The sequence below is a fragment of the Glycine soja genome, chromosome 7 (genome assembly GCF_004193775.1).
Source record: "Glycine soja cultivar W05 chromosome 7, ASM419377v2, whole genome shotgun sequence".
NCBI lineage: Eukaryota > Viridiplantae > Streptophyta > Magnoliopsida > Fabales > Fabaceae > Glycine > Glycine soja.
In genome coordinates, this window is record NC_041008.1 from 43,989,224 (window position 1) to 44,012,186 (window position 22,963).

General features: G+C 30.8%; 2 protein-coding genes and 1 long non-coding RNA gene across 3 annotated transcripts; 2 read left to right on the forward strand and 1 right to left on the reverse strand.

Annotated features, from left to right (window-relative positions):
* The first annotated feature begins 1,248 nt into the window (after positions 1-1,248).
* On the forward strand, positions 1,249-2,487 carry LOC114417833. The gene is made up of 2 exons (XR_003667943.1): positions 1,249-1,468; positions 2,253-2,487. It is a non-coding gene; the product is annotated as an uncharacterized LOC114417833 (long non-coding RNA).
* Positions 2,488-6,759: 4,272 nt separating this feature from the next.
* LOC114419933 (alkaline/neutral invertase A, mitochondrial-like) lies at positions 6,760-11,932 on the forward strand. The gene is made up of 6 exons (XM_028385754.1): positions 6,760-7,858; positions 8,565-8,730; positions 8,929-9,140; positions 9,951-10,444; positions 10,734-10,782; positions 11,302-11,932. Exons 1-6 carry the CDS (start codon positions 7,067-7,069, stop codon positions 11,626-11,628), a joined length of 2,040 nt encoding a protein of 679 aa, XP_028241555.1. The 5' UTR covers positions 6,760-7,066; the 3' UTR covers positions 11,629-11,932.
* A 1,349-nt stretch (positions 11,933-13,281) lies between these two features.
* Positions 13,282-18,136, reverse strand: LOC114419934 (gibberellin 2-beta-dioxygenase 2-like). The gene is made up of 3 exons (XM_028385755.1): positions 17,499-18,136; positions 15,065-15,416; positions 13,282-13,867 (listed from the first exon to the last, which is right to left on the reverse strand). The coding sequence occupies exons 1-3, from the start codon at positions 17,870-17,872 to the stop codon at positions 13,598-13,600; spliced, it is 996 nt and encodes a 331-aa protein (XP_028241556.1). The 5' UTR covers positions 17,873-18,136; the 3' UTR covers positions 13,282-13,597.
* Positions 18,137-22,963: the final 4,827 nt, after the last annotated feature.

Here is a 22,963-nt window from a genome sequence, read left to right on the forward strand (position 1 = left end):
GTTTACAAAAAGTTAATGGTGGCCTTGTTTATGCTCAAAATATACACAAGTTGTTTTCAATCCGTAACTAAAAAATTTAATGCATGCTTTGTCCTTCCGCTTAAAGTAAAAACAAGTTTTGCGTTTATTTTATTCTTATCTAAGATAAATGGAATTTTTTTTTGTTAACTAAGGTTTGAGAGACTACGATTTGACTAGGTCTAGGGTTTAAATTACGTAAATGGAAGTTTTTAATCATAATCATACTCTACCAATTGAAATATAACCACTCATTTAACTGCGTGTATGAAGATGGAATTCGTTTTTTTGAGCTTCAAATGTTAATAGGGACACAAAAAAAGAAAGAAAAATTAAAATAACAAGTCATTTGTTAATGAAGTATGAGTATAAGTGATGCTCAAACTCAATACAAGTAACGTCACTGTAATCAAATCAAATGATTAGTTTACTCTTACAAACAAAAGCAAGACGATCCCACCAACAAAATATCATTTCATAACTGCTGTTAATTGTTACAGTGGCTTATCGTACGATCGAGTTCCTTAACCCATATGTCCTGCTCACATGAGTAGTGGTGCTTAATTAAACAAAAGAAAATCTTCTGCAAATATTTATTAATGTAAAATATAATGGCCAGCAATAAAGCCATGATCGTAAGCGTGTTAGTTGGGTATGGCAGTATGAGACACGTTTTTTTTAATTTTATTTCTTAAGCTTTGGATAAGACCAAAGTTAAACATCTATTACGTCATGAAACAATTCTTAATCGCTATTCAATTTCGTCAATGTCGTTGTGTTGGTTTGTTTCGTGCTGTTATTCTTCCTAATCTATGACAATAATTTAAATACGAGAAAGGTTGGCAATAGATTATTTAAACACACTTTTCGTTATTAGCTAGATCTTATTATAAATTATAAATTTTTAAGTTTTTTTTATTTAATGAATTTTATTCATAATTTTGTAATTTTTAATATATTTTATCTAATAGTAAAAAAATATTTTAAAAAACGTGCTAAATAGTGTGTTATTAGCACTTATCATTAAATCATTAGAAATGAATTATAATTAAGTGAAGGCATAGGCTTCCGTTAGTAAGTATCATGCACAAGGAAATGCAACTTGGAGTCGTAAGTTTGTCCAATATTTATAATTTAATGATATGCTAAATATTTTAACAGTGAATGATTATTTTGCCATTACTTAGTCGAAGACGTTATTCTCCTTCATGTTTGTTGTTGACTATTTTGCCGAATGTGAAATAGAACAATCATGAACTAATCAAACACCAGATTTATTGATTTCAAAGATTGGCTTTGTTTTCTCTCCTTTTGGTGGCGCTGGTTCTCTACGGTGGTTTAAAGGTCTATAATACACCTATCGAAAGTTGAGGTATTGTCAAAGTAGTTGCTTTGGGACTCATTTCTGAATCTATTTTGGTGGTTATCGGTACATCAAGTTCATTTTGAGGTATTTTTGTAAAGTTTTATGTTGAAATTTGTTTTATTGTAGAAATGGGGTTGTTTTTGGTTCAATGCAGTGAAACATTATGTGTAACTGGTGTAAAATTTTAAGTCAAAAGATAATGTGTATGTATATTGAAAATTAAATTTTCATAGGTAAGATTTAGTGACTTAAATGTAAAATGAAATATTGTATTATACTAGATGAACCTTAGTTGAATAGATATATTGAAAGTTGTTTTTGTTTCAACTTCGAATAAAACTTATTTATTATAGTTGGTGACACTTTTCACTATAAATAGAGAAGAGATTTAGTGGAAAAATACAACACATGAAAAAAGAGTGTGTGAGAAGAGAGATTGTGAAACAAAGTCACTTTGTTGATAGAAAATTATTTTTGTGTGAAAGTGTTATCATTTCTTGTAATCATTGAGTGAGATACTCGAGTTTGTAGAGTGATACACTATTTGGGATGAGTTACAATCTTGTAATAATTTTTATGATAGTGAATATTTTTTGAGACGGTTTTGTAGATGTAAGCAAGAGGTGTCAAATCACGTTAAATTTTTGTGTTTGTTATTATTTTTCCTACGATATAATTTTTGTGTGTGTTTTCATGATCATTTGTGAGTATGAGTAATTTTGTTTGAAGGAACATTGATTACCCAATAATTGGGTCATTGTAAGTATGGATGGATTTTTGGTTCAATGTATTGAAATATTTAATTAAACCGATTAGATCTCATTTTGTAGAATTTGAAATTTCTTGAAATGTTTAATTGTGGATTTAGGTATGGAAAATTTGGAGGAAGAGCAACATGCGGTTGTTGTGTATGTACTTGATGAAACGATCCCCGATGTAAGTGTTATAATTTAAAACAATAGGCATTGTGTTATGTGAATAGTTGATTAAGTTAAAATATATTTCGTGTTTGTTTTTGTGTAAAGGTTTTGAATGAATCAAGTTATGAATTTGTAGTCAATGATGATGTTAATGCAAAAGAAGAAGAAACTGGTGGTGGTGATGATGATAAGGGTCTTTTTGTTAGTTAATAGCGGGTTGTTTGAGGAAAGTGGTGAAATTGTACCAATCATTATTAATGGTTTGATTGATATTGTTGACATTAATATGATGAATATTACTAGTGATGAAGTGGAGAGGTTCTTATTTGGTGACCTAAAGTGGCATACTTGTTTTACTATTGATATGTACAAATTGATGGGTTTTCTATTAACAGAAACAAAGTTGTGAAAAGTTGTATGAGTGAAAAAATACAACAAACATTTGTTTATTCTAGAGAAAGTTATGGAGACGATAGGGGGTTGATGGTGGAAATAGGAAGTATGAACCGAGAAATGATATTAGATGTGATTGTTTTGTTAAGTTTATTGTGCATGTTAAGAAAAATTATGAACGATGGGAAATAAAGGACTTTAATTATAGATATAATCATGATTTGTTAGAGGAAGATTATTGTTATCTATTACCTTCACATCAAAGGATGACTGTAGGTGATATTTTGCAAATTGAGAACCTTAGAAAAGCAAAGATAATGACTCCTCATATATCTGGTTTATTAACTAAAATTTCTAGTAGTTATGACAAGATAAAATGATGTAAGAAAGATTTTTACAACCATATTGTACGATAAAAAAGACAAGACTACTATGATACTACTAGTGGATTAAAGTTTCTTGATGGCTTGAAAAAGACACACCATGTGATGTTTGTAAGACATTCAAAAGACAATGATGATAGGTTGCAACATTTATTCTAGTGTGATAGTGAAAACCAATTAAACTTTGAAATATTTGGTAATGTGATTAGAGGAAAACTAATTACACAAGTCTTATAAAGATGTAATACATTTTTACACGAATCATGTTAATTTGCTTAAAATATATTAGTTATGGATAAGTTCATGTTCCGGCTGCCTAATATACCTTAGCGTTAAATTAATAATTAGTGGGTTGTTTCGAAAGCTAATTTCTAGAGTGGATTCGTATACACACACAACAATATAATGAATGTCTTGGTGATTCATGATTATCAATTGTGTGTTAGAGCTCAAGATCCACTGCGGTCTCTTTATAATATATATTCTATTTTATTAATTCTTTTAATTCGACAAAATGTACAGAGTGCCACTACAATTCACACACAAAAGATGAAAAGAACTTGGAATAATTGGTGGAGCAAGAATGTACAAACATTTATATTTTAATTTGGTCGAGCAAGAGTGTATTAACAGTTTTATTTTAATTTTTAATTCCGACCCAATGATTAAAATTACTTGTCTAATAAACTAATAATTGGAGATTAGTGCTTTGACTAGAAACAAGACAACGAGGAGAAAATATCGCGTAATAACTTTAACACATAAAACACGGTGAGTTAGTGTTCAATTATATAATATGACTCTTGTCAAAAAATAAATAATTATAATATGACTATATGTTGATGTGGAAATATATCACTGCTTACGCCAGAGATTATTAAATAATGACACTTCGGTAGCACGCCACGCGCTTGTTATGTGTTTGAAAATTGAACCATTCCTTCAAAAAGAAAGAAGAAAAGATTGAACCCCTAAATTATTATTTTAATATTTTGGTATAATTCTTTTCTTTAATGTGTCATTATTTTTTCAAAATATTTCAAAAATATATATTCGTTTTTGTGAAAAATTAAAATAAAAAGTCATAAAAAATTAATTTGATAAATACTTTATATTTAAAAATTAATTTGTTGAAAATAAAATTTAAATAATTAATAATACTGACACGAATTACTGAATCCGATCCTCTAGAATTATAAAAGCAACTACGTATAATCTAAATGAGTATTTGAATTATAAATTAAAAGTACACTTCAAATGAAAGATTGTAATCATATTTGTTACACCAAAAAAAAATGTAATTATAATTGTTAATTCAAAAGTTAATTGGTGGCGTCAAACCATATAACCTAAGGGTAATTCTATCTGTATTCCCTTTTATCTCTTTGTACTTTTTATATATTTAGAAATTAATTTCTGGAGTATAAAGTAAATTTCAGAATACAAAAAAATAATAGAAACTCCCATAACCGAACCTATAGAAGAAACAAGCCAGCCATGACGGTCTACCACTAAACAAGGCCCAAAAGCCACATAGAAGGCACCTTTATTCCTGGTTGGTTCTCGACGTTGTTTTTTGTCATTACAATTGGAGTTGCTGTTTGCACCATCTGTCTTTTGTTTTTGCTAACAACATCATCACATTTTTCTTTCTAATTGTTATTTTAAAGTTTTATTTATTTAAAGATAGATATATTTTTTCAGAATTTTAATTTTAGGATGCATTAAGCTTTCTTCCAGAAATTCAAATTGAAAAGTGATTTATAAATTACTTTAGAGATTAAATTTTGTTCACACTATTTAACATACTTTGGACATTAAATTTTTGAAAAAAACATTATGCACTCTTGTGAAATTAAAGTTTGTGTTGGTGTGCGTATATGGAGTGGGCGTTTAATACTTTTGGCATAATAAACGTTTAGAAGTGATTTTGTAAATCACTTTCGTGTTTAGATAAGGATAATTTCAAAATTGCAATTAACGAAAAAGAGGAGAGCAAATTTTTTGGCTGTTGCTATTTGCACCCCATTTTCTAACTCTCAATTGCCCATTAAAACGAAATTTTTTGTATAATAATAATGAAAATGAAATATTATATAATGAATATATGCTGAAAATAGTTTAAAATTAAGGTTTAAAGAATGATAAAAATAAGATGAAAATAAAATTTTAGATAAGATTTAAAGAACACTAATGATAGAATGAAAATAAGACTAACAAATATGCATATAAGATAAATGTTTATTATTATTTTTATTTCTTGTCAATCATCTTAATTCTTAAGTGATATTTTATTAAAAAAAATATACCTATTTTATAAGTATATCTATGAAACTATGAATCATAGTTCTGAAGATACATTTATGGAATATGTATATGTAATTCCAGAAAGCAAAAGGAGTGTACTTCTTTAAGAAAAAGGGTATGATGGGTAATTGAGAGGTAGAAAGGGGGTACGGGGCTAGACTTAGAGTAAAAGGGAGTGTAAGTATCAAGATCCTTACAAAGGCCATAGCGGCCCAAATAATGGTTGCAAGTTGCAAGGATATTCTTTTCTTTTGATTTTTCTCTTTGCTTCTAATTAGTGACAACTTTAACGTGCGCAAATATTTTTGTCCGCAGGACCGAAGTCACCAGTGTCTCACGCGTCTTGTTACGTGCGACAAATATAGCTCACACGTGGGAAGGAAGAACGAAAATATCGCGATATTTTAGCCTAAGGAATAGGAACGAGCATGGTAGCCAATAAAAAATGAACACGTATTAGTTACGCGGCGTGCACCGTAGGAAGTGGAAGTTTCCAACATGTGCTTTTATTGCAAAAAAGAGAAAATTAATATTAGGCGCTTTTGGCCTGATCCATTTAAATATTACAGTATTTGAATACTTGAATAGACGGTTTTACCCTCTTTCCTTCAAACATGCCTATCCTCACCACGTCATTACTTTCTTTGATTACCCATTTTGTCCCTTTCCCTAATGTCCCAGGATTAGGTCTTAAATTAGGTTTGAAATGAAAAGGAATCCAACCTTGGAAATCAGCAATGAATATTGAATACGAACATAAGGATGCGGAAAAGACCTCCTTGATTACCAAAATAAATACGCTTCAAGCAAAAAACAAAAGTACCCATACCCAAATGAAGTGAAAATATTGAAAAACCTTGAAAACAGAAGCAACGAATCCAACAATAGCTAAAATTTGATTTTTATCTTTTTATGTTCCAAACACAGTGTAAGCCTTCAACACGCTGCCCCAGTGCCCCGTCACAATGAAAGTGTTATAGCTTTAACATATTTTAATTAAATTCATAAATACATTTTGTATGATATGAAAGTGTTATATTTCTCTTAAAAAAAAAGAAAGTGTCATATTTCTTTAATAGTTCATCTAGTTAGTACGTGTCAATGCCTAGAACAGTGCCCAAAAAATTCCTGTCATGTGTTGCTTTAGTGTTTTCTTTTTCTTAATTGCAAATGTTGTTCTCTGTTGGGATGGGACTTGTCCATTGAATCTACCTGGGTCCAAGGCTATTAGTGTAAAATAAAATGGTAACTCAAGAAAAAAATAGCGACCACGTGTGAGGGACAGTAATGTAATTTTCTTCTCGTCAATTTCAGAACCTGCGAACTTTCCTTTCTCAAAGCTTATAAAATGGCGTTTTGAGCTTCGTTCTTCATTTCTTCAAATCTCAAGCACTGTTCGCTCTCTCATTCAAACCATTCGATCTCATCATCTCCCCAACCTGTAAGTAAAACTACAAATCACTGTAAATTTACATTACCACTCTCTTAGTTATTAACTTAGAATCTTCCCTTTCTAGATTATAATTATAATTATAATTTTTTTATATATATTTCCTCCCATATAGTTATATATTATTGTTGGGATATATGCATAGAAGAGTCATAGATAAAGAAAGTCTTGATTATTAATAGTCCAAGGCAGTTTCCTTTTGTGGGGTGTGGTTATTTGATCATACAAAATGACTAGTGGTAGTTGTATTGGAATCTCTACCATGAAGCCTTGTTGTAGAATCCTATGTAACTATAAAAGTCCATCTATTTTTGGGTTTTCTCCAACCAAGTTGAGTGATTCAGCAATCATGGGCATGTTGTCCAGATCATGTCGTCACAACTCAACCCATCGCCATAGGTACAATACCTGTAATACTCAGAATGTAGGGTACATAAATGGGATCCATCCGAATCGGAGAGATTTTAGTGTTTCCGGTTCGAATTGGGGTCTTGCTAGGAATTTTAGCACTAGTTTTTGTGTCAATATTGGTAGTTTTAGGCCTAGGGTTGTGTCCTTGATACCGCATGTAGCGTCGGATTTTAGGAATCACTCTACATCAGTTGATTCTAATGCTAATGACACGAGCTTTGAGAAGATTTTCATTCAAAGCAGCTTGAATGTCAAGCCATTGATAATTGAAAGAATTGAGACTGATCAAAGTAAATTGGAGGAAGTCGCTGAAGAAAGATGTGACGAGTCAAATGTAAATATAGATAATTTGAAGGATTTAAGTGAGAATAAGGTTCAGAGGGAGGTATCTGAGATTGAAAAGGAAGCTTGGAAGTTGCTTCAGGATGCTGTCGTCACTTACTGTGGGAATCCGGTTGGGACAGTTGCAGCTAATGATCCTGCGGACAAGCAACCGCTGAATTATGATCAAGTCTTTATCCGTGATTTTGTTCCATCAGCACTTGCCTTCTTGCTCAATGGTGAAGGGGAAATTGTCAAGAATTTTCTACTTCACACATTGCAATTACAGGTATGTTATGACCTCAACAGCTTAATTAGATTGTTACACCATACTTATTTGCTGTTCTTCTGCAGAATAGTTTCTTCTGTAGTATCTGTAAAATTTTGATATAGCTCTTAACAATAGATGCTTAGATACCTGCTTCTGTAAGCACTGCTATTTATGTAGTGTATTGTATGTTGAGGTGATGTAAATTAGCTTTAATGCCGCATAATAAATGACAGATGTTCTTGCCTATCCATCAATTGTATATAGTTCAAAGGATTTTAGAGATAGATTAATGAAGGATAGATAAGACATCATGTGTCCTATGTTAAATGTTACTGAAGAATTGTCTAAGTGCATGTTTGGATTCCCATTATAAAAGCCCTAAACCAGGGTTTGGGCAAAAACTTGTCTCTTGTTGCCTTTGCTCAAACCTTGGTTTGGAGATTCCCAACTTGAAGCCAAACATACTCTAAATGCTTCTCATACACTGAGCCTAAATCATTTTCTCCTAACTTCAAACAAAGAATCCTGGTAAATGCCTCACTAGCTAAGTTTTGCCAATTTGTATCTCAAACAAAATGAGTAACCAATTAGTGGGAGGGAAGGAATATTATTTAAGGTGTTGTCAACAAACAATGTTGATGAAGCTGTTATGTGATTTGACTTAATGGCTTTTGGTGTACTTGTTGGTCATTTAATATTTTTATTCAATGTTTTTGTTTGCCAGAGTTGGGAGAAGACTGTTGACTGCTACAGTCCAGGGCAAGGGTTGATGCCAGCAAGCTTCAAGGTTAGAACTGTGCCTCTTGACGGTAGCAATGAAGCATTTGAGGAAGTTTTGGATCCTGATTTTGGTGAATCAGCTATTGGTCGTGTTGCGCCTGTTGATTCAGGTAAGTTATTTATTGTTATTGAAGCTAAGACATTTATCAATTAAATTAAATGTTACCTACACTGTCATTAGATCCTCTTTTCCTGATATAGTCTTTTGATAATTTTACTTTTTTCAATTTTTTTGTTTGCATAACTTAATTTTACAGTCTAAATTTAGGCTAAAATTTTGAAGTTTATGCTAAATGCTTTGGTAACAGGATTGTGGTGGATTATATTGTTGAGAGTTTATGGGAAATTAACTGGTGACTATGCTTTGCAAGAGAGAGTGGATGTCCAAACAGGCATAAGACTGATCCTTAAGTTGTGTCTGACTGATGGATTTGACATGTTTCCTTCTCTATTAGTCACTGATGGTTCCTGCATGATTGATAGAAGGATGGGTATTCACGGTCACCCTCTTGAGATCCAGGTAAGCTGATTGCTAATTTTTACTGTTTATATGAGGAATTGGGAATTATCATACTTTGTTCTTCCTAACATATGGTACTGAAAGAGGGAATTCTTCCATTGATAATATGGTTTCCTGCTCTGTAATTTGAGCAGCATGCTCTTTCAGATGCATTATTTGAGCAAGAACAAGTGATGTCACCATGATTCAAGAAAACGTTATTCTTTGCCGTAGAACAATCTCTGATTGACAATTTTAAAATGAATAAATTTCCCTTTACTCACTTTTGGACAATACTGATGTAGCATTTCATATTAAAAATTAAAACATACTCACCATTTTATAACTTTTACAAGTGTGCATTATTGAATAGTTACTACTTGCATCTTTATACAACTAATTGTAAATTGGATTGCAGTTGGTTGTGGGCTGTGGCTTTGTTGACTGTCTTTAACAACCTTTTCCTCATGTCTCATCAGTGCAGTTTTGCCTATGCATTAACAATCGTTTTGTCTTGTGTTAGATGATGTTAGATGATTAATAAGTCAAAGGGTGATTTTTGAAATTGTTGGTTAGACATATTCATTCAATATTAAGGTCAGATATTCTGAATTGACTGTAGTTGTCTGCCTACTGCAGTGGCATGAAGCTATTAATAATGCCGTGTAATATTGTCTGGAAGAGACTTAGAATGATAATTAAACATATTGGTCCATCATTGATCAGATTCTATCCCGTTTCCCTTTTGTTACATGTTGGTTCCTGGCTGTTTGAGTTGCCTCTTTACTTACAAAATTTCTCCTTGGGTGTATTTGAATTGCACATTTGCAGGCATTATTTTACTCAGCTTTACGCTGCTCTCGTGAGATGCTGATAGTCAACGATGCAACTAAGAGTTTGGTGGCTGCTGTTAGTAATCGCCTGAGTGCACTCTGTTTTCACATGAGAGAGTATTATTGGGTTGATATGAAGAAGATTAATGAAATTTACCGGTACAAGACAGAAGAGTATTCTACTGATGCTGTCAACAAGTTTAACATCTATCCAGAGCAAATTCCTTCATGGCTAGTAGACTGGATTTCTGAGGAAGGTGGATACTTCATTGGCAATTTGCAACCTGCTCATATGGACTTCAGGTTTTTCTCACTTGGAAACCTTTGGGCCATTGTATCATCTTTAGGCACAACAAGACAGAATCAGGGCATTTTGAATTTAATTGAGGCCAAATGGGATGATATTGTTGCTCAAATGCCTCTCAAGATTTGTTATCCAGCACTGGAGGGTGAGGAATGGCGTATAACCACTGGCTGTGACCCCAAGAACACGTATGGCTCTTCTAAATTTCTTGTTCTTTATGACATGATTGTTATTTTTGCAAGAGTATTGCTACAACCACAACCCTCTTGATACAAAAGTTCACAATGGTGTCATGCAAACCATTAAAATAAACAGTCAAATGTTTCGATATCTTGCCAGAGATAGTTGTGTTTTCTTGTATCATAAAGGTTTTGGCTGTTGCATTACTCTTCTCTTAGAGTATCTGTATGCTATCTTATCTCCTCCGTTGTCTCCTGTTGGAAGTTACAATGATAATTTCTGTTAAACTGCTTGCAGCCCTTGGTCATACCATAATGGAGGATCTTGGCCGACACTTCTCTGGCAGGTGAGTTTGGATCATGTCATCTTTATGATTATTTATTATACTATTTTCAATAAAATCAAGTGCCTTTCTGTTATATTTCTTGTTTAGACTAAAGCAATTGAAAACCTATTATATATTTCCCTTTTCTGAAGAGGATTTATTATATGAAATTTATTAGAATGCACCAATAGCATAAAGGTTTTTATTTTATTTTTTCACTCATTCAATCACAGATTGACATATATAATAAAATTGTTGACTTTTGTAATAATTACGTAAAAGTCATATTTTGGACGATTTCTAACTAGTTCACAACACAAAAAATTTATGCTCGCATTGTATCAAGATTAAACTCTAGTTATATTTCATATTTCTATTTTATCTTTTACAAATATAAGCTTATTTGGTCAAAATCCAGATGCAATTACTTCCTGTACATTTGCTCTACATTTTGTTGTTTGAAGAAGCCTTTTAGATTTTCTATGAATAAGGGCCCTGTTTTAATGAGCTTACACTTAGTATGGTATCTCTAAACTTCAGTTCACGTTAGCCTGCATCAAGATGGGAAGGCCTGATTTGGCACAAAAAGCAGTTGATTCAGCAGAGAAAAGGCTTTCAGCGGATAGATGGCCCGAATATTATGATACCCGGAACGGAAGGTTTATTGGGAAGCAATCACGGTTGATGCAGACATGGACCATTGCTGGTTTCGTGACCTCAAAGATGCTTCTAGAGAATCCAGAAAAGGCATCCTTGTTGTTTTGGGAGGAGGATTTTGAACTTCTTCAGAACTGTGTCTGCAAGCTAAGCAAAAGTGGTAGAAGGAAGTGTTCCCGTTTTGCTGCAAGGTCTCAGTTTATTGTTTAATAGGGAGGAACAGAGAGTCATTGTTTGAACTCTGTAGTAGTGTAGGTGAACTAATTTATTACAATAATAACTGATTGATGCCACTTTTCAGAATTAATCTGTTAACTGTTCCTGTTATTTGGTGACAACGGCTAACTGTGCAACATAGTTCTGTTGCATCATTTATTTATGCGGGGTAAACTTCACGGATATCTATGTCCTGGGAGATTTCACCTTGTACTGTATGTGCTATGTTGCTTCACTGTGTATCAGATTTGAACAGTACTCACATTAATTCTACATTATTTAATTTGTTTGGTGTTTAGTACATTTTTTTTATTTTAATGAATTTAATTTTTATATATTAACAGTGTAAAAGTTTTAACATTATAAATCAATCATGGTTTTTAAGGTGATCGTTAGAAAGTTAATAAATTTATTATATATAATAATAATGTACTGGCGGCATGTCCTTGGATGATCAACTAGTAGTAGTGCCATATTAGCCAGTTAATGAATCGTGTAAGTACTTTTGCAATTCTAGCTAACTGAAGTGTTAACATTCCATGAGTATTTTACACGATTTTATTAGATTTGTGATCTGTCGCGGGCAGTAAGTTATGCGAAAACTTAATAGTTTGTTTGGATTCCATTAAAATCCCCTATTGTGGTAACAGGAATCAAGTTGTATAGCCAGGATAGCTGCCTGTTAATGTAATTTTCAATTTCAAAATTGATTTGACGATTAACAGACTTGAATTAAAAAAAAAAAAGTAGAAATGTCTAACTTTTTGGCATCATGTTTATGATGTGCATTGAGTTAAAAAAAAACAAAAGTCAAAACCGTGTCAATATGCAGGAGCTTAAAATATTAGAGAAACTTTCTATCAAAAAAAGTATATTAGAGCAACTCCATTGGAGTTGCTTAAGTTACTTCTTAAAATTAAGAAATTTAAAAAGATCATTGGAGCAAATCAGTACATTCTGTTAGACATTGTTTATATAAATAACTAAAAACCAAGGTTATTTAACTGTCAAAAAAATATTTTTAAGTTAAAATGAAAGTTCTTATGTGAACAGAGAGATAAAATGGTGTACCCTTTAAACGTAAGTTAAAACTCAAGTTTTTACATTTGGAGTAAAAATTAGTGAGTATTCTTAAATCATATGTGATTAAAACAGACGAACAGAGAGTTAAAAATTTAAATTGAGCTTTTGCATTAGAGATGTTATTAGTATTAAGGATGAAGAAACATACTAGACCAACTTATTTAACTTGTTTCGGCTTACATGTCACCAATCCACCAAAAATAGAGATAGGGTGGGCTGCCCACTTTATATATCATAGGTGGAAGAAAGTAGTTCATCCTATCAATATATATCAATTATTAGGTTGATTAAAAAAATATTTTTTATTATTTTTATTTAATTAAAAAATATTAGTTTGAGGAGTTAACCAATTCAACTCTGCTTCGAGTCATTTTTTGGCAAGTCTAAATGGGACAAGCCAAAATAGGTTAGTGGGTTACATACCAAAACCCAATCAACCTAAAAAAATGTGTGAAACGAGCCAGTTTAGCTGATCAATTCCATTTTACCACCTATACTTAGTGTTGATATGAACACTGATCAAGTGTAGACGTGACAAGAAAATACACACTTTAACTAATAAAAAAAAAGTAAAATAGAAAGAATATGTTAATAAAAATGTTGATAATACTCCTCTATATCAGAAATTAAGTAACAAAATAAAAATAGCAAATAGAATCACAAAACTTGGAGAGAGAGAGATTGTAATTGAAGATTAAACAACCCAGTCTACAGTAAGTAACTTGTCTTGGCCTTGTCAAGTTAACTTGTTCCATGAGCCTGTGCAGAAAAATTGTTGTCACATTTAGGCAAGCATACCACACCACCTTGGAAGGACACGAAAACAAAGACATGAAAGCAATAAAGACGAGGAGATATTGGTATTGGTAGAAAGTAGAAACTAGACTTTTGGGTGGTGATTAGTGGTTAGTCTATTTGTGAAAAGCTGAATGCGTGTGTCTCCAAGCCTGAGAGAGTAGGTGGCTTTCTTGTAGTCGGCCCAAGTGAATGGTCGAAAGAGAGAGGGCCTCTGGGGTGTGACCATAACTGAGGGAGCAACAATGGTAGCATGGAGGGGTGGAGCCCCAAAATATGCCACTGACATTCTACACTTGTATGAGTTCGTCATAGCCCTGTGTCTCACGCTTACAAATCTTCCATTTGTCATAACCTTGTTAACACCACACAACACCATATCAATCACTTCCATTTTTGTTCCAACTCTTGTACCAAACTTGTCATCATGCTTTTATTCTTCAATCAATCAATCAATCCCCACTTCTCCAAGATTCATCAAATTCTCATTTTATTCCATTGATTAAAATGTAAATACACAACATCAATTCACATAATGGGCCCAATTTTAGACAAGGATTGGAATTATCAAATTTTAGATATTAAATTTTAAATATTATGTTGATGTTATTATGATCATGAACTTTTTTTTTTCTTTTATCTCACTAATACATTAATTTTCTTATTTTTTTTATTTTTCATTCATCATCAGTCACATAATTCTTCCTCCCTCTCACATACACTATGTGAGAAGAAAGTGTGAGAGAGTTTCATCTTTTTTAATTATTTGGGAAGAGAGAAGTGTGATAAAAAGAAAAGAAGTTCAGTGAGATCAACAATAAAAATAAATATCTCGCAGGGTGAAGAGATTTGGGTGGGAGAGCCGCCAAGTTTTTTTGGTGAGTTCCATTAAAAACTTGAAATGATGAAACTACCAGTTCCATTAAATAATCTATGTACTTCTTTTCTACTTCTGTCAAACTAATCAACTTAAAAAATCTATTTACTTTTTACTTATTCTTCTCTCCCATACTTTTTTCTATTGTACTTTGTTTCATTTTAAAATATTTCATCATGGTGTTAGAATGTACATTAAATATTCACGTATGCAGTTATTATTGTAGACACAGTTTCAACATATTGATTCAGAACTGAAAGGACCTTGACTGAAATTCAGTCTCAAGGTTGCAGTGAGAAAAAAAAAAACATTGATTCCCATGTCATTTCAGTTCACTTCAGTTCCCATCAAGTTGGGCTTTCTTTAAGATTTTTTTTTTTCCTCTTTCCGTGCCAGCATGCAGAACCGGCCCCCCACCCACCCCTTTGTTCTGTTTAGCAAAACGAATCATGGCAAGGCTGTGAGTTTGTGTGTGGGGTTAAAACAATTAACATTAAACATCACAAGTCATAATGTCTAATAATACACACTAATAGGAAAAAATATTAAAAATAGTTGAAGATTATTATGGTCTAGTACGTAATTGTTAAAAAAAAAATTAAATAAATATCATAAAAATTAAATTACTTAATAATTAAAGCACAACAATGTTGATAGATAAGAAAACATTCGTACCTCTAGTACATCACCCACGTTCACATAGAATGCTGAGGGGTCAGGGGTAACTGGGATCCACACCCCATCTTGAAGGGAAATTTGGAGGCCACCCACGTCGTTGGATCTGAGAATGGTTATGATCTGAGGGTCAGAATGCTCTCCAAAACCAACCTTGCTATATTGTGACATGTCCTTGTCCTTGTTAATTATAGGTGGGTAGTGATTGAGCCTGAGAACTGAGTCACTATCAACATCCCTTATGAACCTGCTGAATGCCCTAGTGTCCGGGACCCCCAAGCCCTCTGCTATTAGTTCCAATATCTCACATGCCAGCTCCCTCACTGCTTCTGTGTATGCACTCAATGTAGAGCTGCCACGTGCAAGTGCAAGTGCAATCACACACTAGTTAGTACTTAGTTTTCTCTTGCATTTTTTTCAAACAAGTGGTGTTTGTGTTTGTGTCCACCAAGTGTTAATTGGCTAGCAATTATGACACACTTTACTGCTCCTACCATAGCTAGGTTGCTGTGAAAGTGCAGTGCCGCACAGAATGGGTTTAATTTGAACTCTTCTGAAGCTGTGCTAGCTTGTGCCACTACTCAATCTGGGCCTGATCCACTCACTGCATCTATCTGCTCTTTCATTTCTATCTTTGGATATTCAGTTTAGAGAATTAAATACAACCCTTTTTTGACATTATTGAGAATTCTTTTCTCTACTTTTTAATTTGATTTCAGCTTTTTGTTGGAATTTGATTGGACGTATTTTAGTATAATTTTATTAACATTTTTGGTACTACTATTATTAACGAATTTGATATTTGTTGATTTAAAAATCAATTTTTAAAAAAGGGCATTATTTATCATTCGTCTAAACAGTGTATACGTTGGGGATTTAGAAGCAACAATAATGCAATAGAATTTCTCTTCTGTCAAGCGAAAACATTTCTCTCATTCTAAACGGTACTTTCTCTGGCATTGCTTATCTAATTTTTATTTTGAAAATGAATTATAACAACGCAGGAGGTGTATGATGAGTGTTGACATGACCAGAACTTTCAAGAGAAAAGGTGAAGTGTCTGACATACCGTCCCAACTCCTAGGAGTACCTCTCCCTTCCCCGTAGTCCCATGTGCAACGTCCAAATATATATATATATATATTTGATCTCACCTTTACAAAATTATTCTAACTCTAATTTTAACTTAAATTACCTTGTTGTGTTTGGTTTGATAAATGCAAATAAGATTAGTATCAAAATAACAGATAAGTTTGTTTAAATTTTTAAAAAATAACTTTAAAATAAGTGTTTTTATATAAATATTTTCTTAAAAAGTAGATAAGATTTGTTTCTTAAAATAAGTATTTTTTTTAAATAAAATAATTCAGACAAATATACTAAAAAATAGAAAATTATTTTCTTAAAAAAATAAATTTAAACAAACTGATATAATATTTAGGTGTTTGATAGAGGAAAAGTAAGTTAGAAATAAGTTTAAAAATGATGGGACTTAATTATACTATTTCTTTTTACTTATTTTTAATTATTTCTCTATCTCTTTCATTATCTCTTTAATCAAACAACTTTACATGTCATTTTATTTCTAACCTACTAATTAAAATTTTAGTAAAAAATTAATAATTAATATTGCTTGATAAAAAAAAAAAACTTTAAAAAACTAATCCCGAAATGGAAGTTAATACTAATTCATTTAAGTGAGCTACTCATTGTGTGTGTGAATATTCAGACTTTCTACTACTAAATTAACCCTAATGGTTCACCATGCGTATATAACGAGAAATTTCGATAATTTGTGAAGATCTGGATTAAAATTTCATTATTGTTACGCAAGTAAATAAATTAATTAAACGATTAAAATTAAAAAGAAATATACGGAATCGTTTATATTTTTACATGATTATTAGTTAATTTTCAACCTTAAATCTTAATTATGTATGAAATCTCACAATGCTATTGAAATGAAAATTATTGGTAGTAGATTACATGGGGCATGCAGACGGAAAATTATTACATGATCAACCACATTGTCTCAATCAAATTTCACATGATGACAAATAATTAAGATTTTATTTTTATTTTTCATAAATTAAAAATATGAGTGAAAATTGATATCTAAGAATTCAGGAGAAATTCACTTGCTCCAAAATAGAAGTAACTCTTGAAATTTAATGATTATAATTGAATAGTCCTTAATGTTAACAATTAAATTTTAAAAAATAAACAATGAAAATCCATGAAGAGTAATTTCTTGGAGTAACGTGATCTGCTCAATCTGATGAAGATATAATAATAATAATAATAATAATAATATATCCGTGGGACAGTTAATAGGAAAGCAACAGTGCAATAAATGATATAAATGCAGACAGAGACAGATAGAACATACGTACGTTTCTTCTAATAATAAGTGCTGGATGGATCATATTCATACCTGAAGTTTAATGGGTCAGTGGATACAGTTTTGGATATCTGAGCAATGGAGTGAGTGGTGGCACCGAGGACAAGGTACTCCACCTCACCCATGTCCCCATTCAACCCTATGTTCTTGCACCCATATGCAGGTGCTGCCACTCTCTTCTCTGCCACCGGTTTTTCGAAGAAACTAAACCCTGCTTCTTCGGTTTTTGATATCACTTCGTGGCTTATACCGTGGTTTATCACCTTGAAGAAACCGTACTCTTCGCACGCTTTCACTATGAGCTTTGCCACTTCTGACCTTTCTGCTGTGAGGTCCACAACGGGAATAAGCTCGTTACTGGGTAGAATCCCTTCGCTCCTTATTGGGTTTGGGGAAGCCAACACCATGTTTGTGTTTGTGTTCCTCTCTCTGAAGCAAAAAGAGTGAAAGGGAAATGAAAAAAAAAAACTGGTATAGAAGTTGGAGCCGAATATGTTAATATTGAAGAATTTGGTGAATATGGTGGGGTGTAGGAGGAAAGAAAAGTAGCAAGAACTAAGAAAGGGGAGTGGGATAAAGAATATATATGCGAAAGACTAAGAAGAGAAGGTGGAGAAATGTGACTTTGCGATCGTGGGGGTATTTAGGCAGCAAGAATCGGAGAGAATCCATGGGAGGAGGAAGGAGATTAAAATATGCAAAAATGTAAATAATAATAATAAATTTATAAGCACCAAAGATTATTTTATATGGGAGTATTTTATTTAGATGTTATTGATATAAAATAATCATTATTATTAGATACATTATAATTAATTTCTGTCAAGAATCATGAATAAATATGAATATTTTTTTTAATATAATTTACTTTTATATTTGGGGTTCAAATTTAAATTCTAAATCATTTGTTTAAAAGATACAAGTCATTATGAATTGTTTCATTGATATTTTATATTTTTTACTATTGTTGAAGAATTATATACTAGCAAATTGTTAGGAATTTTGTGACTTTTATAATTTTAAATAACTTCTAAAAAGTCACAGATATAGTAATTTTTAATTAAATGATAATGTAAGTTTTTTTATATTAATAATGTTTATAAATTTAATTATATAGTTTTATATAATGTCATTCAATAAAGATTATTCAATTTTATAATTATTTTAGATTCATGTATAGAATAATTTTTAATCAGTTAATCTTATAAAATATTTATATAATTATTTTAAAATTTATACATAGAAATAATTTCAAATTAATAAATATTATAAAATTAGTTGTATCAAAATTAAACTTTAACTAAATAAGTAAAAGTTTCTTTTTATTTTTTTTAATTGTTGAACGGGTATGGTGAAATTTGTAGTTCCTTTTATCTTTGGACGACAGTGAATTTTTAATTTTATACTTCGAAATGAAGTACAACTTGCAAAATTCCCATTTCCCACACTAGAACGTTGACATTGCTCACACTTTCTTGACAGGCTCTTGCTTTTTTCACTTTAGTTAGTAGTATTTACCGGTCTAAATCGTCCTTTTCATTTATTACCTTTTTTTATTGTCTTTTTGACTTACTACACTTTCTCTCGTCCTTCTTTTACTTTCTCACTTACACGTGCCAAATGTTTTAGTTTGTTGAAAGATTTTTTTTTAGAATAATTAATATTTTGATTCTTTAATTTGACTATATTTTTATCCTTTCATCTTTTTCTTTCGGTCAAACTTTTTTTTTAATCAAATTATTAATTTTAATATTAGTGAAAAATGGTTATAACCGATAAGAAAGAAAGGATAAAGAAACTAAATTGGAACAAAAAGTAAAAATTTAAAATGCCAATCAAAGTAATTAGCTGTGCAAAAAAAATAAATTATATTCTTTAAATTATTTGACTAAAAAAACTCTATTCAAATGAATACAAAGATGATTAGAAGGTGAACATGAAAATACATGACTTGAAACAATCATATTTCATAAATAAACATTTTTCTAATAATAAATCCCACAAGGACCCAAATCTATATTACTTAATACATAAGAATTGAGTTTAACAAAATGAAGCTAAAAAAACAAAATTAATAAATATTACTTCTAGAATACATACCTGTTTGTTCCATTCATGCTAATTTGTTTACTTTTATTGTGCCTTTGAAAAGTTGAAACTATGGTGGTTTTAGCCTTTCCAATTTCCATCTACACTTGCTTTAAATAGGTGGCTTTAATTTCCCATTCCCACAGAATCGATATCATAGGACCAAGCTTTGCTGTTTATGGCTACCCTAATTATATGCCAAGGCCAGCTAACAATACTACAGGCCCCTATCAAATCCTTGTGCTATTGAGTAGTGAGTACTCACATGTCTTTAAAGGGTCATCAGGGTGCCCATTTTTTTCAACTGGAAATATTATTACACCTATATGCATATATCCCTCATCTTGAAACACTTCAATGGTTTGTTTATACTTCGTTTTCTTCGTTACCCTATTTGTACCCAAATCCGTGAAGCATCTGCATCCTTTCAGATGCAATCTTTACATTTAGGATTCTTCCTCTTTGAATATCTCAATCATGGAATTTCCAATTGAGTGAAAAATGACCAGTTGTTTGTGAAATATGAAAATTAAAGGGCCCATCCCGGCATCTCCAAGCCGTGTTTAAATTCATTTATTTCAGAGTCAAAACTTCAAATTACAAAAAACTTTATAAAAACAAAATTTTGAAAGAAATCATTTTCTGAAGAATAATTAATCTTTTCTAAGCATAATACCAGGCTTCCTCTATTAAAGTGAATTTATTTACATTTTGTATGATTAGTGAAATAATTACTACGATGGAAGAAAACAATAGTCTTTTTGTCATTCATCTTCTTTGACTTATAACATTATACGTTGGACTGCATAATAATAATTTAATGTATAAAGTATACTGATGTGATACTATAAAAGATCGAGGAGCAAGTGAGTGCATGATGCTGCGAGATTTGAAAATGATAAATATACACGGTTTCGCGCAACTGGAGATATTTTAAACTTGACTGCGACCTCTAGCTTACAAATTAATTATAAACAATCCTAAAAAAAGTATAAACAAGTTAGAATATTCTTAGGACATATATAGCTATTTTATTCTTTGAATATACAAGAACCATCCATCTAGGTTTAAAAAATTAATATTAATTTAGTTGCCAAATCTTAAAAAGCAACATTAATATGATTCATAAATCAAATGCTCCATAAACATAGTATCATAACTTGTACTGAAGAAAACCCGATAAGATTGGCCAAATGATAGAAATTTTAAGTAATCTGTATGAAGTTTTAGATCTAAATCTCATTATTATCATTATAGTGCACACAAAAAAATTGTACTGAGAAATAGGTCTTGGACATATTTTTTAGACTATGTTCTTAGTTATTTTATACAAATATAACTTCATTTAGCTTTGATTTTTGAAAAAATAATTTGCTGAATTAACTTGGTTCTAGTAATGCCTAAGATTTTTTTTTTTTTTACATTATTCTTGTTATCACTTATCCTTTGTTCATTTCAGTAGAAATAGACAGGAAAGAAATATCCAAAAAAAAGGGAAATAAAATAGAACTAATAAATTTTCTTTGTTTATTTGGAAGGAAAAAAAATTGTGTGGGACCTACTACAACACACTTTATCTCTTTTTATTTTTTTTATTTCTTAAAAACAAATAAATACCTTTTTAACATATTGTTTTTATGTTATGTATTAGAATTTTTCTATAAATTTTATGGGTTAGAATCAATTGTGATATTTTGTTTTGTCAAAAATAAACCAATATTATGATTTATTTAATGAAAGTTAAATTCACTAATAATATAATCTGACTGCTAATGGATTTTGGAAATCTAATATTGATCTGTGTGGAAGAAATTGTAGGTGTAATCATTGGGTCCATGAGGTAAGGTACTTAAGATAAATTAATAGTGTGTCTAGGTCCTCTTTTTATCATTGGTAATTCAATTTTCATGGGTCTGTCTTATTAAAAAATCTTAGAATTTGTGTTTATGATCAAATGAACGAAGACTTAGTTTTCTATTATGAGGAATTGGTTGAACACAGGAGATTTTGGTACATTTGACAATATCTTCAACAAGGAATTTTAATTAGTGTTGTAAATTCATATAAAATATGTATCATTCTTAGTATGATTTTTCTTACATTAAAAACAAAATAATGAAGTAAAATCATAATTTTTTAATTAATAAAAAATATTTTTATATAACTTATTTATTTACTATTGTCTTTTTCACTATCTAAATAAATGGAGAAAATTTTCTCTATTTTTTTAAAACTTTATTTCTCTTCTATTTTTATAGTCTCTCTCTTTATCTAAACAAAGCATCAATGACAATAATGTGACAAGTCATTTCTTTTATTGTTTTTTTGGATGAAAGGGGCAAAAACCCAAAACAAGACAAAAGTATGCAAGCACCGACGGATTTACATGAAGTTTAATGGGGCAATTGTCCAGCAAAATAATTTCTTTTCTTGAATATATTAAATAAATATTTATTTTCCTCATAAAAAATAGATCTTATTCTCACAAGATAATTTTTTTAATAAGATGAATATAAATAACTATAAAAGATAAAAGAGAGAATAAACTGATACTAATTTTATCTATTTTATTCTTTTAAATTTTATTATTTTTAATTTTTTTATTATCATTTTTAATAAAACTTATATGATTTTTTATTTGAGAAAATATTAGACTATTTTTTGACTCCACTGAAAAAATTTATGGATCTACAGCTATATGCAAGTCTTTACTAAATAATGATAAGAATTATTTTCAAAATTTTTAAAATATACGAAATTCAAAACTATTTTTATTAAATAACCAAAATCAAATTAAGTCTTGTTAATAGAAATTAAAATACACTTTGTGTTTTTTTATAATGGAATTAAATATTATTTCTTAAACAGTAACATTATTGTCATATATGGAGCGTTTACTCAAATTTTTTTATATTTAAAAGGTATTTAAACGCAGCTGCGGTGCAGAGTTAGGTTTATCGAAGAGGACAATAATTGACCAACGGTTGGGATTTAAAAAACAATCGCTAATTCTTATGATAATTAGGAGGTCTCCAACCAATACTAAACAGTAAACATACCTTTCAGCTAGCAAATTTTAATTTAATTTGTTGGTTGACTGTATAAGAGGGTAGGTTTGCTTTTTCCAATGCACTAAAGTAGATTATCCAATACTTGGAAGCCAAATGCTATTTGGATACTTATAATAAAAAATTAACATAAACCAGTATTAGGGAGAAGGTTCCTTGTTGCTTCCACTATTTGACGTTCATGTTAATTAACGGGTCTAAAGTAACTTGGAACTAGGTACATGCACTGTTTATCTTAGTTTATTTTTATTTTGATGGGTCAGTGTCAGGTTGTGGTTCTAATATTCAACTTTCAATTCAATGCCCCAGGTTATTTTTTCATAAAGAAATATGGTATTCTTT

What these genes read in the sequence shown, in the direction of transcription:
- LOC114419934 (XM_028385755.1), bottom strand. Translation starts at nt 17,872, where the DNA reads ATGGTGTTGGCTTCCCCAAACCCAATAAGGAGCGAAGGGATTCTACCC. An exon ending in ACTGACCCATTAAACTTCAG is followed by an intron (nt 15,417 to 17,498) that starts GTATGAATATGA and finishes TGCACGTGGCAG; the next exon opens with CTCTACATTGAGTGCATACA. An exon ending in ACGTGGGTGATGTACTAGAG is followed by an intron (nt 13,868 to 15,064) that starts GTACGAATGTTT and finishes GGTGTTAACAAG; the next exon opens with GTTATGACAAATGGAAGATT.
- LOC114419933 (XM_028385754.1), top strand. Translation starts at nt 7,067, where the DNA reads ATGACTAGTGGTAGTTGTATTGGAATCTCTACCATGAAGCCTTGTTGT. An exon ending in TGTTGCGCCTGTTGATTCAG is followed by an intron (nt 8,731 to 8,928) that starts GTAAGTTATTTA and finishes CTTTGGTAACAG; the next exon opens with GATTGTGGTGGATTATATTG. An exon ending in GGCTGTGACCCCAAGAACAC is followed by an intron (nt 10,445 to 10,733) that starts GTATGGCTCTTC and finishes AACTGCTTGCAG; the next exon opens with CCCTTGGTCATACCATAATG.